General features: G+C 40.1%; 1 protein-coding gene across 1 annotated transcript in view; it reads left to right on the top strand.

Annotated features, from left to right (window-relative positions):
• Positions 1-20,400, top strand: part of PPARGC1A (PPARG coactivator 1 alpha) — a 137,591-nt gene that overhangs the window by 104,138 nt on the left and 13,053 nt on the right. The window contains exons 8-12 of the mRNA XM_073574677.1: positions 4,677-5,583; positions 16,185-16,277; positions 16,366-16,486; positions 19,744-19,865; positions 20,152-20,303. Coding sequence (XP_073430778.1) covers positions 4,677-5,583; positions 16,185-16,277; positions 16,366-16,486; positions 19,744-19,865; positions 20,152-20,303 — 1,395 coding nt within the window. The remainder of the gene's footprint in view (positions 1-4,676; positions 5,584-16,184; positions 16,278-16,365; positions 16,487-19,743; positions 19,866-20,151; positions 20,304-20,400) is intronic.

The raw sequence follows: 20,400 nt of genomic DNA, 5'->3' as shown, positions 1-20,400 counted from the left end.
TAGACATTAAACCGTTGGCTGGTCACATGGATATCAGCAGGTTCGGGGGACCTTAGTCTAATGTGTATGGAGGCCAAAAGCCTAAAAAATATCAGTGAAACTAGCCGACTATCTTATCTGTATGGGAGTCTCCCAGCTATCCCCTGTTAAAGGATGTTGAGGGAAAGAAAGATTGGACTTGTCCAATTTCAGCTCCCTATACTTTCGTCCTTGGAAGAGATAATCATCTATCAGAGGTGTCTGAAAGGTGCGTAGTCCCATCTCGCCATTAAGAATACATGCGTGCTCAACTGAGCCGAATGTGGATGAGTGTTGGAGGGTTGGGAGGAATAGCTGTTGGCTGAATGCTCAACTATTGAAGGTGTTTAGGCATCGTTATCACAGGGCTTTCTAAATCCATGAGTGACAGGATTGCCTATGGAATATTAAAGGGGCACACTCGCTCCACTATCTTTCACATTGGGAGAAGCAGGTTCAGTGCCGTGATGTCTATTGCGACCTGCTGGGTCTATACAACACTTCTGCACACAACCCAGCAGGTCTCAGCAGTCGTGAATGGCTCTGCTCCCTTCCCAGTGCAGAAGTGAGCTGACCATAGACATGGGTTACTTTTCTAAGGAATCTGTCTACAGTCTATATGGGAAGCTATCTAATTTTACAAGGTCGGTCAACAGGGATTAAAAAGATTGGGCAGGCTATATTTTTTTACATATGTATCGTATATTGATAATTATTGCAACTAGCCTATGGAAATATCTTTTACCTACCAGATAATGTGACCTGCAGACCATTGGTTGTTTTAACATATAGATGGTCATAATGAGGAAGACCCCGCTGAGGAGGATAGCTGTATTACTATCATGGCAATCATTTTTCCTGTAAATATAGTTCACATAGTAGCAAAACATCTACAGATGAGCCTCCTAATAATGAATTATCAGAACATTTATGTGACTGTAGGCAGCACAGCTGCAGCCTGGAAGTCATGCTGATCAATGCAAAATGCCTGAACTAATATACCAGACGCGGATACATTAGCGTATCTCACACCGGCTCATGTTTAGAAGATAATATCAAGAGGTCTCAATCACTCAAACAAAACAAGGCTGCATTGTGCAAAAGGGTAAAAGGAGTCATCTCTAGCACTTAAAAACCATGGAAACACTTTAATAGCACCAAAAAAAGCTTCACCAATATGCATCTTATACTCGGAATAACTCGTACTAAAAAATAACCGCATAAACGATCATGGCGCCTTTACGAATGTGCAGAGATAATGCTTCTAATCACCGATCCTGTGCTTCTTATATAATGGGCTGTACTAGTCAACCATAGTACTAGAGGAACATCAGACCTTTAGGAGCCATTTGGACATCTCTAGTATTAAGTATTGTTTTCACAGTAGTTATATACATTGTTGGAATATCCCACCAGAGACATGGCAGACCAGGAGGAGCCATTAGACGTTCTCTGTATGTCCTGTTTTTTATTTTTTTATGTAGATCTACAAAGGGTTGTATTACCCAATTACTCTACCAGATGACTATCTGCAAGTGGGAGCCATAAGTCTACCCACAGTTTCAGAGGAATATCAGACTAGTAGGCACCATTAGAAGATGTCCTGTTTTTTATGTAGATCTATAAAGGGATAGCCAACCTCAGTTAACAGAGTAGTGGGAACCTTTTGAGGTTGTTCTGTATGTTATGTTTTTGAGATTGGTCTATAAAGTATATTATTAGCCTTTCACAGTGCCAGTACCAGTATTAACCAAACACCCATGCCACAGGCTACTAGGAACCATTACACGATCTTCTGTATTTAGTATGTTTAGGTTAAGCCTACTGAGGGGTGTATTAGACAACCACAGTATCAAAGGAGTATGAGATTAGTAGGAATCAGTTTGATTTCATCTTATATACTATTTTAGGGTAGGTCTGTACAGGGTTGTATCAACTAATGACACTACCAGATGAGTTGAATTCACTGGGAGTTTTCCTTATACAGTATTTGTAAAAGGAATCTGTCAGCAGTTTTTTGCCTTGAAATCTGAGAGCAGTATGATGTACAGGCAGAAAGCCCGATTCTAGCAATGTAATACTTACTGGGCAGATTTGTGCAGTTTTGATGAAATCCCTGTTTGATCTGCCGTAGTTGCAGCAGTGCTATGAATGCTAAGCTGATTATAATCCCGCCCACACCACTGATTGGCAGCTTTCTAGCAAGCTGCCAATCAATGGTGAGGGCGGAGTTGCAGAGATTAGGGTTGAACAGTCCTATCAGCATACCAGAGCAGTGCTAAACTGGTAGGATCCATGGGGAGTTCTCTTTTAGGTAGTTTGTTTTAGGTTAGGTCTATAAAGGGTTGCAATGTTCCATCAACATGAGTAACAGACTAGTAGGACTTACAGAGTGTTTCCAGTTTGTAGGGATTTCATGGAAGGTCTGTAAAAGGACAATCACAATGTGATTTCCACATTGTGTCCAGATTATCACTCAGTAATGAGCCTCGACTGTCCATCAGAAGGCTCCCTTTTGAAGTTCCTTGTAACATTTTGCTGCTTTGGAGAATTCTTATCATTCCGATTCATAAATTTCTTTTAGAATATATTGATGATGTGACCTCTGCGTGCCATGATAGCCAGGGCTACATAACTATGGGGCAGCAGAGAAGCCCTGGGCACCAGAGAAACTCTGAGAGTTTCACTCCATCATAAACACTTTGAGGAACAAGTGTAATGGGAACAGTTTATGATCTGTATTTTTCCCTGTATTTCAATCTCCATTTCTCCATCCAAATGAATCACTTGATTGCACCTCAAACCTAAATGGACCCCTCTTTGTTGTAGATTCCCATAGCAGTTAAACCCTAGCACCCTAGTGAGGAGGGGACATGTCATGTATGTAGAAGACTGATCACTGGTCTTCAAAATGATACTGGGCACAAGGGATCCTACTGGTCTGTAACTACTGATGATGCTGATATTTGGTTTGTTTCATAGCGTCGGCGGAGAGATTGCAGAAAATGGATTGTGGACATGATAGGGTGAAGTGAATCTGGTGACACTTTTCCCTGAATCACTCTTCTATTTCTCAAGTATTTTTAGATTCTTTTGTCATTTAATTTTTAATGAACTTTTTCATTAAAAACATCAGGACATAATTATGCTCTTTTAATATCAATAGCCTGGTGCGTCTGTACACATAATTACTTATTAGTACTAATTATAATTGTTTTTTTATTTGGAAAGAAATGCACAGAAAGTAAATGGAGAAAATCATTTTATTTACATCCCCTATAGCTAATGATTTAACATTATTACGTCTCGTTTTGCATTTTAATTGAGCAAATTACATAAGTTGTGGAAAATTAAACCCCATCTTGTCGCCTTGCTGGATGCTCGGCTTTTCATTGTTAGTGACTTGCTTCATTTTTGTTACCCAAATATTTGTGTTAATTATAGGCAGGAAATAATATTGAACTGTAGTGTAATAATATTGAGCCTCTTCCGTATAATTTTCTGCATGATGTATTAGTACATGGTAATAGACTGGTATTCTTTATGTATGAGGTATATGGTAGTTTAAAAACAGAAGATCGTGTGCTCATAGAGAATTGTACATTTATTGGTATGTAAAGCTACCAAAAATGTTAAGTAGTTATGAGCCAATTGATCATTAAAGTTGGCCGCTACTTTTTTGTTGATGGCCTACCCTTAGAATAAGTCATCAATGTTTGATCGGTGGATCGCAGATCCTGCCAGAATACTGCTGCAGCTCCTTGAAAATTTTAGTGGCTGCGGCCGGGTACTGCAACTCCACCCCCTGTGGACCTCTAGTTCCCGGCTGCGGCACTATAGGAATGACAGAGCTGCTGTGTTCCAGCAGTATCCAAGAATTTCCGACCACTGCCGGTAACAGCTGATTGGCAGGGGTGCCCTCACTGATCAGATGTTGATGGCCTAACTTAAGAATAGGCCATCAATATTAAGTAGTGGCTGACAATTGTTCCTCTGGACTTTCCCATGGATGCTCAGTTCTGCTGAGCAAGCATCTGTTTTTAAAACGGAGATGGAAGTACGTAGCAGCCAGCTCCTGTTACGTGACGAAAGATTGTCTCCTGTTAAAAAAAATGGTGGTTGAGTTGGGAGACCCAAGTTGTAGACTTGCAGAAAATCAACCACACTCACACAAAGGATTTCAGTTTGATGGTTTATTTAGCGCAATAGTTCACCGTTAATATCCTACTCTTCCGCACTCCAGGACACACCGACAAATTTGAAAAAGAGGTCGAATGTCAAGCTTCTAGCACTACTTGTCGCTTTTCTGTCCCCTTACCCAGGACTATGGTGAACTATTGTATTAAATAAACCAGCAGAAACTGAAATCCTTCGTGTGAGTGCGGTTGATTTTCTACAAGAATAAAAGGAAAAGACCTTGTGAAATTCAGCACGTCCAACCTTTTTTTCCCCATTATCTGGAGAGAATTTAGACACCCTTATATGCATTAAATGTCTGGTCCCACTGAAATTGATCAGTTCGGCAAATATGCATGGTTAAATTTAAGGGACCAACCTTTATTAGCAATATGGCAGCTCTATTTGTTTCATTGGTTATAAATGATGGAAATACTAGAATGGCAAGTGAGAGTATAAATTCTTTCTTTTTTTAATTTTAGGACTAACCCCACCAACAACCCCACCTCATAAAGCCAACCAAGATAACCCATTCAGGACTTCTCCAAAGCCGAAGTCTTCTTGTAAGTCTGGTGTGCCACCCGCTAAGAAATCTCGTTACATTGAGTCTTCCAGCATCCAAGTAATTAACTCCAAAAAGGGTCCTGAGCAATCCGAACTGTATGCACAGCTTAGCAAAACCTCTGTGGTCATTGGACAAGAAGAGAAAAAGGTGAAGAGACCTAGTTTACGGCTTTTTGGAGACCATGACTACTGTCAGTATATGAATTCAAAATCAGAAATACATATTAGCTTATCACAAGATTTACAGGCCTCAAGACAACTTGAATGTAAAGATTCCCTGCACGGGAAAAAGTCACAAGTCTGTTCATTAAAAAATCAAAAGGAAAGTCCAAAAGACAGTTTTGAGGGAACCATGACAAGTTCTCAGAACAGCAGTCGCAAACCACTGCAAGACCAGGAAATCCGTGCAGAACTCAATAAGCACTTTGGAGACCCAACCCAAGCGGTTTATGAAGTCGAAAACAAAAACAGTGACCTGGGAAACAATTCTTACAATGATGATCAGTTCTCTAGACTACCTATGTTTTTAACGTCTGGACTGGGTATGGATAGTTTGTTTGATGACAGCGAGGATGAGAATGATAAACTGTGTTATTCCTGGGATGGAATGCAATCCTATTCATTATTTGATGTATCACCATCTTGTTCATCCTTCAATTCTCCAAGCAGATATTCTGTATCCCCACCAACATCCTTATTTTCACAAAGGTCACAACGGATTTGTTCTCGATCAAGGTCTAGATCTTTTTCTCAATATAGATCATGTTCACAGTCTCCATATTCACGTTCAAGATCCAGATCACCATCAAGCAGATCTTCATCAGGGTAGGTAAAAAGTATTGATATTATTAAGGATTTAATTAGCCCTTTGAGGTCCTAGTAAAAGCTTTGATCACGTATTGAGGTGTTTAGCGCTTGTTTCGATATAAAAAAGATGAGAAGAATAAAAATATGTGTGGCAACCATGCTATCGTCACCCAACTTTATAATGTTGTTAAATTTACTGACTATTAAGTCGGGGACAAGACTTAGTTTTAAAGATGTGTCCTTTCTTAATTCTTCTCTTAGAATGGGCTTTTCCTGTGATGATATGACCAGCTGTCCAATGAAACTATGAGTTTGCGATACATATTCTCAAGAGATATACAGTGACTTGAAAAAGTACACCATGATCTTTTCCATATTTTTCACATTACACCCATACATGTAAATGTATTTTATTGTGTTTTAATGTTATGTATCTCAACAGTAAGAAGACAGTATTTGAGAAGTGTAAATTAAATGGCACATTATTTTCTAAATATTTTAAAAAATATAAATCTGAAAATTGTAATGTGCATTTGTATTTAGCCCCTTCTAGTCAATACTTTGTAGGACCACCTTTTCTCTGCAGTTACTGCTGCAAGTCTTTTGGGGTATGTCTCTACTAGCTTTCCACGTCTAGAGGCTAACATTTTTGCCCACTCTTCTTTGCGCTCTAGCTCAGTGAGATTGGATGGAGGCGTCCGTGACTAAGCAATTTTCAAGTCTTGCCACAGATTCTTAATGAGATTTAGGTCTTGACTTTGACTGCACAAATCACACAGATTAATATGCTATGATCTAAACCACTCCATTGCAGCTATGGAAGTATGTTTAGGGTCGTCATCCTGCTGGAAGGTGAACTTTTGCCTTAGTCTCAAGTATTTTGCAGCTTCTAATGGGTTTTCCTCCAGGATTGCCCTGTATTTAGCTATATACATTTTCCCACCAACTCTTAACCGGTTCTCTGTCCCTGTTGAAGTAAAGCATCCCCACAGCATGATGTTGCCACTACCATGTTTAACGATGTTTTCAAGATGATGTGCAGGGGTAGTTTTCCACCTCACATAGTGTTTTGCATTTATCCCAGAATGTTTGACTTTAGTCTCATCTGACCAGAGCACCTTCTTCCAAATGCTAGCTGTGTCCCCTAATGACTTTTTGCAAACTGCAAATGGGACTTCTTATGGTTTGCTTTCAAAAATTGCTTTCTTCTTGCTACTCTTCCATAAAGCCCAGATTTGTGAAGTATACGACTAATTGTTGTCCTGTGAACAGATTCTCTCACCTGAGCAGTGGATCTCTGCAGCTCCTCTGTGGTTACAGTGGGCCACTCTTGGTTGTTTCTCTAATTAGTGCTCTCCTTGTTTTGGATGTCAGTTTAGGTGCCATATCTTAAGTTTGCAGTTGTGCTATAATTCAGTTTTTGGAAGATGGATTGAACTGAGCTCCATGAGATGCTTGAACTATTTTTTATAATCTAACACTGCTTTACTTTACTACACAACTTTATTCCTGACCTGTCTGGTGTGTTCCTTGGTTTTCATGGTGCTGTGCTATGTCTAATGATCTTAAACCTCGGAGGCATTCACTGAGCTTCTGTGGTGACACTGAGAATAAACTACAGGCAAGTGGACTCAATTTACAAATTATGTGATTTCTGGAGGCAATTGATTACTCAGGATTTTGCTTAACCCTTTAACGACCGCGATACGCCTTTTAATGGTGGCAGTTAAGGGTACTTAAACCACAGCGCCTCTTTTTAACGGCGCTGAGGAATAAGCATATAGCGCCCCGCAGAGTCAGAATTTCTCTAGTGTCTCAGCTACCGGGGAGTAGCTAAGACCCCAGAGAACATGATTCGAGTCGGTTTTTACTGACCCTGGTGTTGTGATCACCGTTATTAATGGTATAACAGTGACCTAAAAAAAAGTCAGATTTTCCATTTAGGGTCCCCCGATCCCCCCAGTATTTACTTTATCCCTGCAATCCCTCGTAAAGTCCCCCGTGAGACAATGGCCGGCGCATGCGCAGTGCGCCCACCGAGATCTGCCGGCCGGCACCCGGCAACAATAGGAAATTTTTCCTATTGGTTCATTTTGATCACTGTGATAGACCCTATCACAGTGATCAAAATAAAAAAATGGTAAATCAAACCCTCCTTTATCACCCCCTTAGTTAGCTAAAAATAATAAAATAAAAAAAGTTTTTATTTCCATTTTTCCATTAGGGTTAGAGCTGAGTTAAAGTGAGTTAGGATAAAGTGAGTTGGGCTAAAGTTAGGATTAGGGTTGGGCTGAAGTTAGGGTTGGGCAAAAGTTATCGTTAGGGTTGGGCTAAAGTTAGTGTTATGGTTGGGCTATGGTTAGGGTTGTGGTTATAGTTGGGATTACGGTTAGGGTTGGGATTAGGGTTAGGGGTGTTTTAGGGTTAGGTTTGTGGTTAGGGTTATAGTTAGGGTTGATATTAGTGTTGGGGTTAGGGTTGTGGTTAGGGTTATAGTTAGGGTTATGGTTAGGGTTGGGATTAGGGTTAGGGGTGTGTTGAGGTTAGGGTTGGAGTTGGAATTGGGGGTTTCCACTGCTTAGGTACATCAGGGGGTCTCCAAACACGTGACATGGCACCCCATTGATTCCAGCCAATTTTGCATTCAAAAAGTCAAACGGTGCTCCCTCCCCTCTGAGCAGCGCCATGCACCCAAACAGTGGCTTTTCCCCACATATTGGGTATCGGCGTACTCAGAAGAAATTGCACAACAAATTATGTGGTCCATTTCCTCCTAATACCCTTGTCAAAATAAAAAAAATGGTTCCAAAGTAAATTTTTTGTGAAAAAAGTAAAATGTTCATTTTTTCCTTCCACATTGCTTTAGTTCTCGTAAAGCACCTGAAGGGTTAATAAACTTCTTAAATGTGGTTTTGTGCACCTTGTGGGGTGCAGTTTTTAGAATGGTGTCACTTTGGGATATTTTCTGTTATATTGACCCCCCCCAAACTCACTTCATATGTGAGGTGGTCTCTAAAGAAATGGTTTTGTAAGTTTTGTTGAAAAATAAGAAATCGCTGGTCAACTTTTAACCCTTATAATGTCCTAACAAAAAAAAATTATGTTTCCAAAATTGTACTCATGTAAAGCAGACATGTGGGAAATGTTATTTATTAACTATTTTGTGTGATATCACTCTCTGATTTAAGTGTACAAAAATTAAAAGTTTGAAAATGGTAAAATTTTCTAAATTTTTGCCAAATTTCCGTTTTTTTCATAAATGCAAATTATAACAAATAAATTTTACCACTAACATAAAGTACAATATGTCACGAAAAAACTGTGTCAGAATCACTGGGATCCGTTGAAGCATTCCAGAGCTATAACCTCATAAAGTGACAGTGGTCAGAATTGTAAAAATTGGCTTGGTCATTAAGTACCAAATTGGCTCCGTCACTAAGGGGTTAAGGTTATCAAGACTACAGGGGGCTAAATACAAATGTATGTAACAATTTTCATATTTATATTTTTAAAATATTTAGGACCCATATATCATTTCCTTTACACTGCACAAATACTTGCAACTTTGTGCTGGAATATCCCACAAAATCCCAATAAATTGCATTTCGGTTTGTGACTGTAATGTGAAAAAAATGTGGAAAATTTCTCTTGTGATAATGTATTGAATTTGTATTGTTGTTCAATTGGAGTCCTTAGCAAAATTTAAGAAACAGTAAGGGTGGACACATCTGTATTTTTACCTAGCCAGTAATATATGGCCGCCAAGATTGTAATCTTAATATTGATTTATCTGCAAGAGTAAGAGATATTATCAGCTACTGATAATTATTTGGTGTCCGAGGCCAACCAAACAATTCACGTTGTTTTATTATTTATTTATTTTTTAGTATTTCTTTTCTTAAGCATTGTCAACTGACAGGAACATTTAACTCACTATTTATTGCTTTAGTGGAAAGAGTGCAACAGGCTGTTGGTTTTTCAGATCTCGATGTGATGGCGAGCCCAAGGGCTTGGTCAAAATGTCAACTGTCTTGGGAAAAACTAGATTTATGTTGAAGGCCAACATAAAAACAACTTTTATGACCTAGTATTGTGTCAACTATACTTAAAATGCTCTGTACTGTCAGGGCGTTCATTGCCTTATACTTGGTAGCTACATACAGGACAGCTGATTTCCAATGCGTTGGCTGTTATAGAGAAAATTGGCATTGTTGGTTTATAGCAGCAAATTCAACTTCTATAGCCGTCATACATCTAGGACCTGATTGGCTTTCCAACAGTTACCCTTAGGCTGTGTGCCCACAGTAGCGTTTTTTAAGCATTTTTGAAGCGTTTTTAGGGGTCAAACCACTTCAAAAACGCTTAAAAGAAGGTTCCCAATCATTTTAATGCTTTTTGACCTTTTTGTGCCAATGGATGCGTTTTTTACCGTTAAGGAAACGCTTAGCAGCTAAAAACGCAGCATGTTCATTAATTTTGCGGCTTAGTCCGTGTTTTTAGCTAGTTCCTATGGTCCAGAAGATGCGCGGAAAAAAAGGCATCAAAAACGCGCATTTTTTTTTTTTTTTTTAGCAAAAACACGTGGAATAAGCGGTAAAAAACGCGCGTTTTCTGGAAAGGAATCCGGTTTTGTGTCAGGTTTAAAATGCTACTGTGGGCACATAACCTTAAAGAGGTTTTTCTCAGTTGAAAAGAAAAGTGTGTAGTCACTCTAAATGACAGCAGACTGCTGAATCGCGTTGGTGTGCGATACACACGTAGTCATTCTAAATTATTGCAGATTGCGGAATCATAGCAGGGGGCAATGCGTATTCTCGGAAACCACATGTATGCGATTTGCATGCTTCTGGATAAGGCCAGGTTCATATTGCGTTAACCCTGCCCGTTCAACGCTTAGCGTTGACAGGCTGCGTTAACGGTATAGCATAACGCAATCTCGTTATGCTATACCCGCTAGAGCAGATGATTCATCTGTGCTAGTGGTGACAGAGCCTCAGATGCTGCAGCCCGCGTCCGAGGCTCCGTCACTGAATGACTGCACATCGCGAGCGCATACCGCTTTACTGCATGCGTCGCAATGCGCCCAATAATGGGGGTTAATGGCACCCACGCAAACACAGGGAGAACATACAAACTCTTTGGTGGGATTTGAACCCAGGCCCATTGAATGAAGCGAAGGAGGGTCTAGTTGGCACATGTCTGCAGCTGTGTAATTTGCATACATAAGGTCATCTGATCGCCCACTCTCATGGAGAATAGTGACAGTTTTCGCATCGTACTCCGTCATGATTCGATAGTCTACAGTCACATAGAGTAACTGCAGACTTTACTTCTCAGCCCTGAAATCCCCTTTAAGTCGTACATGGTAAGCTAAAATTTTTGTGTTAAAATAAACTACCGTATGTCCCCAATTCATCAAGACCTACACTGTTGACTCCAGTAGTGATGCGTGGTTATGTGGGAGTCAGAGGTGCCAGCTAAATTAAGTGGTGAACACATCTTAAAGGGAACCTGTCATGTGAAAAACACACTGTTAACCTGCAAATATGGGGTTAATCTGCAGGTTAATAGTGTTGTGAAAACGACCCAGCTCCAGCATTGAGAGCCTTCTGCCAGGAGGAAATGAACTTTATTCCTCCCAGTAGCTTTGGGATTTCAGTCACAGGGGTCGTTCCAGTGCGAGTTCATTTACATCTCAGTGCATAGTGAGCAGTGGCTTTAACTGTACCCCCGTCACTGACTGATAACCCACTGGCACCACCCCCATGACTGAAGCCCAAACACTACTGGGAGGAATTAAATTGATTTCCTCCCCGCAGTGAGGCTCTAAGGAAGGTCCAGAACGCTATTAACCTGCAGATTAACAAAGTTAATAGAGATTTTTCCCATAACAGTTACCTTTTAATAAATCCAGTGGGGTGCAGAGTAGGAAAGACTTGAATATTAAACTGTGGCGTCACATCCCTGTTGTGCCCCAGTTACCCATTTTGGAGGAGCTGGGTGAAACTTGCTTGAAAACTCCAAAAGTTGCAAAATTTTTGCAGAACCTCGAGTTGCGCCAAAAATTATGTGCTATCATTATGTTTTACCCCAGATTTGTAGGAAAACACTTTGTTAAATCAGCGAATCTGGGTTTTTTTGGCAGAATTTAAAATTTATGTTTTTTTAGGTTAATTTATATTTTTGGGATTTTTATTTTATGGCTTTTCTCAGAAGGACAGCTAAAAGCGAACCTGTCAGCAGGTTTGGCCGATATAAGATATGGCCACTGCCTTTCAGGGCTTATGTACAGCATTGTATAATGCTGTAGCTAAGCCCCCGATCTGACCTGCAAGAGAAGAAAAATAAGTTTTATTATACTCACCCGGGGGCGGTCCGGTCCGATGGGTGTCACGGTTCGGGATCCGGCACCTCCCATATTCTTATGATCCTGCCCTCCTGTTGCCTCATATCTCCCCGGCATCGCGCTCCTGCGCAGGCGTACTTATCTTCCCTGTTGAGGGCAGAGCAAAGTACTGCAGTGTTCAGGCACTGGGAAAGGTCAGAGAGGCCCTGCGCACTACAGTACTCTGCTCTACCCTCAACAGGGCAGATAAGTACGCCTGCACAGCGATGAGGCAACAGGAGGGCAGCGTCACAAGAAGATGGGAGGTGTTGGATCTGGACCCGCGACACCCATCGGACCGGACCGCCCCCTGGGTGAGTATAATAAAAGTTATTTTTCTTATCGTTCAGGTTGGACCAGGGGCTTATCTACAGCATTATAGAATGCTGTAGATAAGCCCTGAAAGGCAGTGGCCACATCTTATATCGGCCAAAACTGCTGACAGGTTCGCTTTAATGTTCAAGTTTGAAATCCAGATAACATAGTAACATAGTTATTAAGGTTGAAGGGAGACTTTAAGTCCATCTAGTTCAACCCATATCCTATCCTGACTTGCCCTAACATGTTGATCCAGAGGAAGGCAAAAAATCCCCATGTGGCAAACAGTAAGCTTCACATTGGGGAAAAAAATTCCTTCCCGACTCCACATACGGCAATCAGACTAGCTCACTGGATCAACACAATATTAAGGAAACTAGTGTATATACCCTGTAATATTATACTTTTCAAGAAAGGCATCCAGTCCCTTCTAAAATTTTATTAGGGAATCACGCATTACAACATCATATGGCAGAGAGTTCCATAGTCTCACTGCTCTTACTGTAAAGAATCCGAGTCTGTGATTATGCTTAAACCTTCTTTCCACCAGACGTAGAGGATGCCCCCTTGTGTATTGTATTTTTCACACAGAGGTATGATGCTGTCCATTAGAATTTCAGCATTTCCCAATCAGTCTTGAAGTAGCAGAGAGCACTATTCATTAAGTCTTAATGATTAACCCTTGTGATAAAGTTACGGACCTGTAACGCATTCCCCTTAACATAGTGTCAGTTCCTTCTTTATAAATGACTGCGACAGTGTTAGAAAAGCTAAAGAATGTGCTGGTGAGAATATATGGAACACTCATGGGTTTATTAAGTGGAATGGAAACGATAACGGGAACAATATACTTATTTTAATCGATCAAAGCGATTGATTTCTCGCACGGTTTTTCCAATTTATAAAAAAAAAGATAAAGTATTGGACTAAGATAGAAGCGTATCAGAGCAGTCAGCCTTAGATTGTGTAATGGTTCACCGGAGCAGAATCTACGTCAGACGCGTTCCCTTGAAACATACATTGTGCAGGTCACTGAACTCAGCGGGGCTCACACGGAATTAACAGACATTAATTAATTAAACATTCCGATTGATCTGGCCGGGATTTTCTAATTCTCTGCTGGATATCATAGACCATTCCCTATGATACTGTAAAATCTTTTTTTAATTTCTTGTTCTCTTTTATTTCCCCCTTTTTTTTAGCTTTACTCTTTTCTTACTTTTCTCATAGTAACATTGATTTTCCTTTTGCAACCTTTTTAACATGTTTACAATGAATTATGAGATTACAATTTCTACAATAGATATTGAATGTAACCAGGGATCCTCACGAAAACTGTTAATTTTCTTCTTTAATTATATTTCTTTATTTTTGGACAGCAATAGCAGTATATCATTTACCTGAAGGGGCAGGAAATTATGGAAAAATTATTTTATTTTTTTAATACAAAAGGCAGATAAGATTGGAAAAATGTGGCATCTTTCCTTACTACACCAGTTATTGGGTTGTGTTCAAGTCTAGCTTTGCGGAAGGAGCCTGCAATACCACATACGACCTGCGGACAGATGTGGCACTGTTTTTGGGAAGACAGCTACCATGTTTATCCAATTTTGAACAACCCTTTTGAAAGGCTTGCTCCATTAGAGACCACCCGATTCCAATAGGGAGCCTATTCAAGACCCCTGGAAAGTATCTGATTTTATCACAGTAGTTGTTGTTGCCATTAACTTTAACCTTGGAAAATGTAGAGGGTGTCCATTTAGAGACTTGACTGGCTTTGCAAAACAAACATAAATAGTCTGATTAAGCAAGGACAAATTATTTTTGGTGGCTTTCCATATTGACATCTAAAAAATGCCCCTCCATCATGTCCTTAAACCCTACTGACAAAATGGGCAGGATTTGCCCTAGTTGGAAGTCCTTTAAAGAGAATCTTTCTCCAGGTCAGAAGTGGCCAGATTTAGCTCCAACTTATTCCCTTTGCTCTCCTAAGTTTTCTTTCTTTCTTTCTTTCTTTCTTTCTTTCTTTCTTTCTTTCTTTCTTTCTTTCTTTCTTTCTTTCTTTCTTTCATTCTTTCTTTCTGTCCTTTCTTTCTATTTCACACAGAGTTTAAGAGGTTTGCCACTTTTAATTTAGTACTAGTTTTTATGGTCCTTTACCAAGGGGGCGTTGTTCACAGGGTAATAGGGCAACCACAAGACATGCCCCCACGGAATTGTGTGAGCTTTGCGCCCTTGGAAAAGGCCATAAAAATTAGAACTAAATTAAAAGACCGCTATCTCTGGAAACATATGGGGTGGGAATATAATAAAAGCAAAAACTGACCACCAAGGACCTGGTGACCTCTTAAATATCAACCTAACTTATAGTTTCATGAACTTGGGTGGAACAAGGCTCACACACTGAAAACATACAGTATGTCTACTGTTATATGTATATACTGTATGCCTCCCTAGTGCCACCTTTAGGTAGCCACATAGTAAGCTATTGTCTGACATCTTGGAGCCGTGAAATATGATTAGGGATTCAGCCAAACAAAACAAAGCTTTTTAGTATCCAGAATCATATTTTAATCATATTTTAAGGCTCAGTAGGGGATCAGATGTTGACTTACAGGGTCATTACCAATAGCTAGCGTCGGAGAGGCAGTTTTCTGGAGGAGAGCTATTTTGATTATTTTTTTTCCCAGTAACATTGTCTGTAAGACTTCCTACATCATTCCAAGGACAACAAGCACTCAGTAGAAGAAATTAGCGGCACTCACCTTAGAGATGATTACACATCTGGCCAGGTGTGTAAATCTAGAAGTGAGAAACAGAGCGCTCAATAGGGTGATACTCTATGGAGGGAGAGTAGGAGAGTGCTGGTTACTCTCCTCCTGGAGGAGTTGTGTCAGGCATGAAGAAGAACAGCTTCTTCTGCCCCAAGGCTGGTGGATAAATCCTCCAGGAGATATTTAATCCAGTTGGATGAACACGTGGGTGGGCTGTGCTGCTGAAGTAAGTTAATTCTTCAGAGATTATGATGAGGAAAAGGTTTTTTATTCACAACGCATTTCAACGCCTTAACAGCGTCCTTACCAAGTGAAAAAAACAGGTTTGGTTCTTCAGTTTCTGAAGAATTGACTCACTTCAGCAGCGCAGCCCACCCAGGTGTTCATCCGACTGGATCCAACATCTGGCCAGATGAAGCGCTAATTACATTGCGAAACAGCCATTGCCTCCTTGATGTGGCCTGAATGCGCAACCCACAAACTTCACTTTTCTTGTTGCTAGAATAAAGCAATATGCAGCATCACATCCAGGGTGAGTTCTGCTTATTTTACTGGAAGTATTGTGTACATATGCCGCTTATTGCAAGTTTGGCACCATCCCGAAGGTTGTGAGTCTAGTGACCCCGTTACATGTGTTGCGACTTGCCATTCTTTGACGCTTGTGCCAGCTCTTTTTCCATTGCAGTCACAACCAATACCCTCCTAAAACAGTATTTTTGGCAACTATGGAAGAAATATTTAGCATAAGAGGCATAAATGTGTCAATTTAAGTCAGTGTAGGGAGAAATATACATAGGAGAAAGTGACATGTGGAGTTTATCTTGACTGCTATAGAATTATGATGGGCTTCTGCCTGCTTTATGAGCAACTTTCATCAGCCCAAACAAAATTGGGTGTTTTACTCTATGCTAGTATATGAAAGAATTTTTTGACCTGCATTTTAGTGCATCTGACACTTGGCCCACTTTTGCCAGTCATTTAGGGTGCAATTGAGTCTACTAGGTCTGCAACTATAAAGTATCATGCTAATATGTTAATATGGAAGAAACCTGTCTGGTTGAGATCTTCCTTTACCAAGCTGCACTTTAGTTTCTTTTTTACCACGACATTGAATTATATCTGAATTCCCCTCTTATTTTAAGGTCTTACTGCTGTTACGAAACAGATCATTGTAAACAGAACTCTCCAGTGTATGAACGATCTAGATCAAGGTCACCATACAGTCGTAGACCAAGGTAGGAAGCTACACAAGGCTATTGCAGCGAACTATTGATATAATCCCATTCTTCTTATACTGCATTAATTTCTTGTATCAATTTCTAGATATGACAGTTATGAGGAATACCAACACGAGTGCCTGAAGAGGGAAGAGTATCGCAAGGAATATGAAAAACGGGAGTCAGAGCGAGCAAAACAGAGGGAGCGACAAAGGCAAAAAGCAATTGTAAGCAATACAGAAAATATTTCTCAGTTTGTCAAAATGAGGGAAATCTTTTTATGTTTCTACCTAATAATTTATCATTTATATATGCTTTTTCCTTCTTACTTCTTTTCCTTCTTCCTTCCCTTATTTCTTTCTTTGTTCTTCCTTTTCTTATTTTTTTCTTCCTTTCCTTCTTCCTTCCCTTCCTTCTTCCTTCCTTTCCTTATTTCTTTCTATCCTTTGTTCTTCCTTTTCTTCTTTCCTTTTTCCTTTCCTTCTTCCTTACCTTCCTTCTTTCCTTCTTCCTTCTTTTCCTTCTTTCCTTCTTCCTTCCTTTCCTTATTCCTTTCTATCCTTTTCTGCTGTATTCTTTCTATCCTTTGTTCTTCCTTTTCTTATTTCTCTTTTCTATCCTTTCCTTCTTCCTTCCTTCCCTTCCTTATTTGTTTTTTCCTACTTTCCTTTTCCCTTTTTTCCTTATTCCTTTCTATCCCTTGTCCTTCCTTTTCTTCTTTCTCTTTCCTTCCCTTCATGCTTTCGCGCGTCCTTCCTTTTTTTCTTTCCTTCTGCCTTCCTTCCTTTTTTCCTTCCGTCCGTCCATCTTTTACGATTCACTTTATTTTCTATTTGCCTATTTGGTTTGTTTTGTTATTTCTAAGCTGTCAATTTCTGTCCTTGTATTATTTTTTATCACTAAAATTGCCAAAAATGTGAAAGAAACAAGGATAAACAACACAAACAGCAGTGTCAAAACAGTAAAGATGAAATTCTTGATGAGGGTGATGAATGGTTAAGGACATATACTTAGCTGTGGTTCAAGGCCATGGAGGGTGTCATATGTGTCTGAGCAGGTGCAGAAGGACATTGCTATAAAGCATATGCATGGTATAGATTTCCCCAAGTTGCTTGAAGTGATGGCCTCATAACTCACTAGGGTCAATACCGATAAATCACTATCTTGCTGTTCATTACACAGTCTACTGTAGGCAGAAGTGAGGTCACAACATGTCAGCCTGGGCAAATAGCGAGGATTTTATCAATGGGTCTGATGTATGGTATTATTATCTTCTGCAAGGAATAATCAAGCAGCCAAGAAGCTGGATGTACATTTTCTGGTTCACCATATGATATATAAGTATGAAAAGTGACCAAGCATACTTCTGTCCATCTATCTATCTAAAAAAACGAAACCGGGCAGCACTTCCAAATAGTCACAATGAAAAAAATGATTTATCCCATGCGGAATTCTACAAAGTTTGGACTTGAAGAGTTTGGCATGGAATAAAGGCCCTGTCACAACGATGTCCCAGCGATTCCACCAACGATCTCACATGGATGGGATCGCTGGGACATAGTTAGGCTGATCGCTGGTGACCTGTCACATAGACAGAATCACCAGCGATCAGGACCAGCGAGCAAGCTGGTATCCTAGATACCAGCTCCCAGCGTCGCTGATCGCTGGTCTCCCACTGCCACACGCGATGCGTGCTGGCCAGCGGGAAACCAACGATCAAAAAATGGCCCAGGACGATCCTGCACGATCAGCGATACCCGGCGGGGGGGCCGGACGCTGATGGATGTCACACACAGCGATATTGCTGATGCGTCACAAAATCAGCGATCTCGCTAGCGATCTCGCTGTGTGTGACGGGGCCCTAACTCGCCATCCTTTTACCTTGACCATTTGGAAGCACTGCCTGTTTTTGCTTTTTGTTTTTTTGTTTTTTTTCGGCCCTGTGGTCTTTAGGCCTAAAGGACAGCGCTCACATTCTTAGCATAGTACATTTCATTAGACTTTGAATGTGGAAATAATATAGCTCGCACAGCTACCCCCTTGGTAGCACGCCCTTATCTCTTTGGTGATGTTCTACTACCTTTTTCATGGCTCGATCCAGCAATGATTCATCTTCATAGGGTGTCAATCAATAATAAACGACTCTCATAGGGAGTAAGGGGGTCAGCCTTATGAGGAGTCTCCTCCTACCCCTTTAAAGTGGGATTCAGAAGCAAATGAGGTTATGAAAAATTGCACATTTTGCACCCCACATTCAACGGAACGTATTTTTATTCTGCTATAGAAATGACACCTCCGCTTCCAAAAAAGATGTTCTACAGCAGCCAGGATGTGTATCATAAGACATAATCTCCTGAAAATTCTAAATATTAGACGTCAGAGTTTAGAATGTCCAAATTATTATTGACATTTACATTAGAAATTACATATTCCCATAATCCCATCTTTAATTCTATAATTTATTTTACTTGTTGTCTATATAAAAACCATTTGAGCCACCAAAGCAAAGCACTTTATTAATTTATTAACTGTTCCTTTGATAAAGCAATATGAAAACCCTCTTCCCTTGAATTTATTGCCCAATGCTCCCAGTATCCTAAAAAGGTATATTTTGATCCACATTTAATGACTCCATATGCATATGTATTGAATCCATCTACCTAATGCATACATGAACCATTCTATAATAAGCTGAGCTTTACTGTGCCGAGAAAAATGTTATATTGAGTGGGTTTTAATAAAAAGGAGATATGGATGGAGTTTCTCTCCTATTCCACTTGATATTAATATATGCCAAATACATCAAAACATTCCATAAGTTTAGTCATCCGGGCTACATAGTGTTAATTAAGCCATGAAAAAACATAGCTGGAAGTTATAAAAATGCTGCCAAGGACACATTTATAATAACTCCATCATTACGTAAGAAGAAGTTTCAGCTTTAAGGTGGGTATCTGATCGTCGGGATGGAATTAGTGTTTGCCCATCATACTATTTACAGACACATATTTCAGATTGCTCCGGTTGTTTGTAGGTGTTTTAGCCTTTACGGAATAGGAAACGAAATATCAGTTGTATAACGTTACAGCGTCGTGAGATATAAATAGTGGACCACTATGATGTACGACTGTCTACTCTCCCTTTTTGAAAGAAAGTGTCATCCATATTAAGCTGATCAAAGGGCTTCCCTGTTCCGACACCAAGTTCGGTCAGCTCCGATCTAAAGAGGACCCTTCCAACAAGTGTTTAGATCCTCTACAGCATCCCCGCAGGTGAAATGAAGCATTGGCATGTCTATGCAACACATGGATTATAGAGAGAAAGACATTATTTTTAACCCCTTCACTTTGGGTCAGTGATAAGGCTACAGAACAGAGAACCCTTATTATCAACCTTTCATAGGGCATTCGTAAGTAAGCCGAAAAACACCAGTAAATTCACTTAATATAGCATATATTTTATATTTGTACCTATTTCCTTGTAGGAGGAGCACAGAGTTATCTACATTGGTAAGATGAGAACTAACATGAATCGTGGTGAACTGCGAGCTCGGTTTGAAGTTTTCGGTGAAATTGAAGAATGTACGGTCAATCTGCGGGATGATGGGTGAGTGTCATTTTGGGCCAACCAGCTAATTTTGTTGCGATAGACACACTAATGCATATGGGAGTGCCCCAACTCTTCACAATGGCAAATGTCCAGGGAACAAAGAATGGGGCACGTTAGATTTTAGCTTGCCCAATCCTGTGTTCTCATGAGAGATAAATGGTCATCAAAGGTATCTAGCATTTCATCCTCAAGGAAGGAGCATAATACAAAGCAGAGATGTTTTATATGATTGGGTATATACTTCCTGCGCTCATTTATATGATCTATACCCTCCTCATTGCAGAGACTGTTACGGCTTCATCACCTACCGCTACACCTGTGACGCTTTTGCTGCTCTTGAGAATGGATACACCCTGCGCAGATCTAACGAACCCGACTTTGAGCTGTGCTTTTGCGAAAGAAAGCAGTTTTGCAAGTCCAACTATGCAGATTTAGGTATGGATTGCATTTATTAGATCCTGATGGTTGGTGCCATTTTCACACAACAGGATTTACCTTTGACAGAGTTAGTTGCCGGCTGTCGGTGATTTAC

Source organism: Dendrobates tinctorius, unplaced genomic scaffold (genome assembly GCF_039654945.1).
Source record: "Dendrobates tinctorius isolate UK_male_01 unplaced genomic scaffold, ASM3965494v1 ptg000039l, whole genome shotgun sequence".
Taxonomy (NCBI): Eukaryota; Metazoa; Chordata; class Amphibia; order Anura; family Dendrobatidae; genus Dendrobates; species Dendrobates tinctorius.
This window is presented reverse-complemented; position numbering and strand designations above follow the sequence as displayed.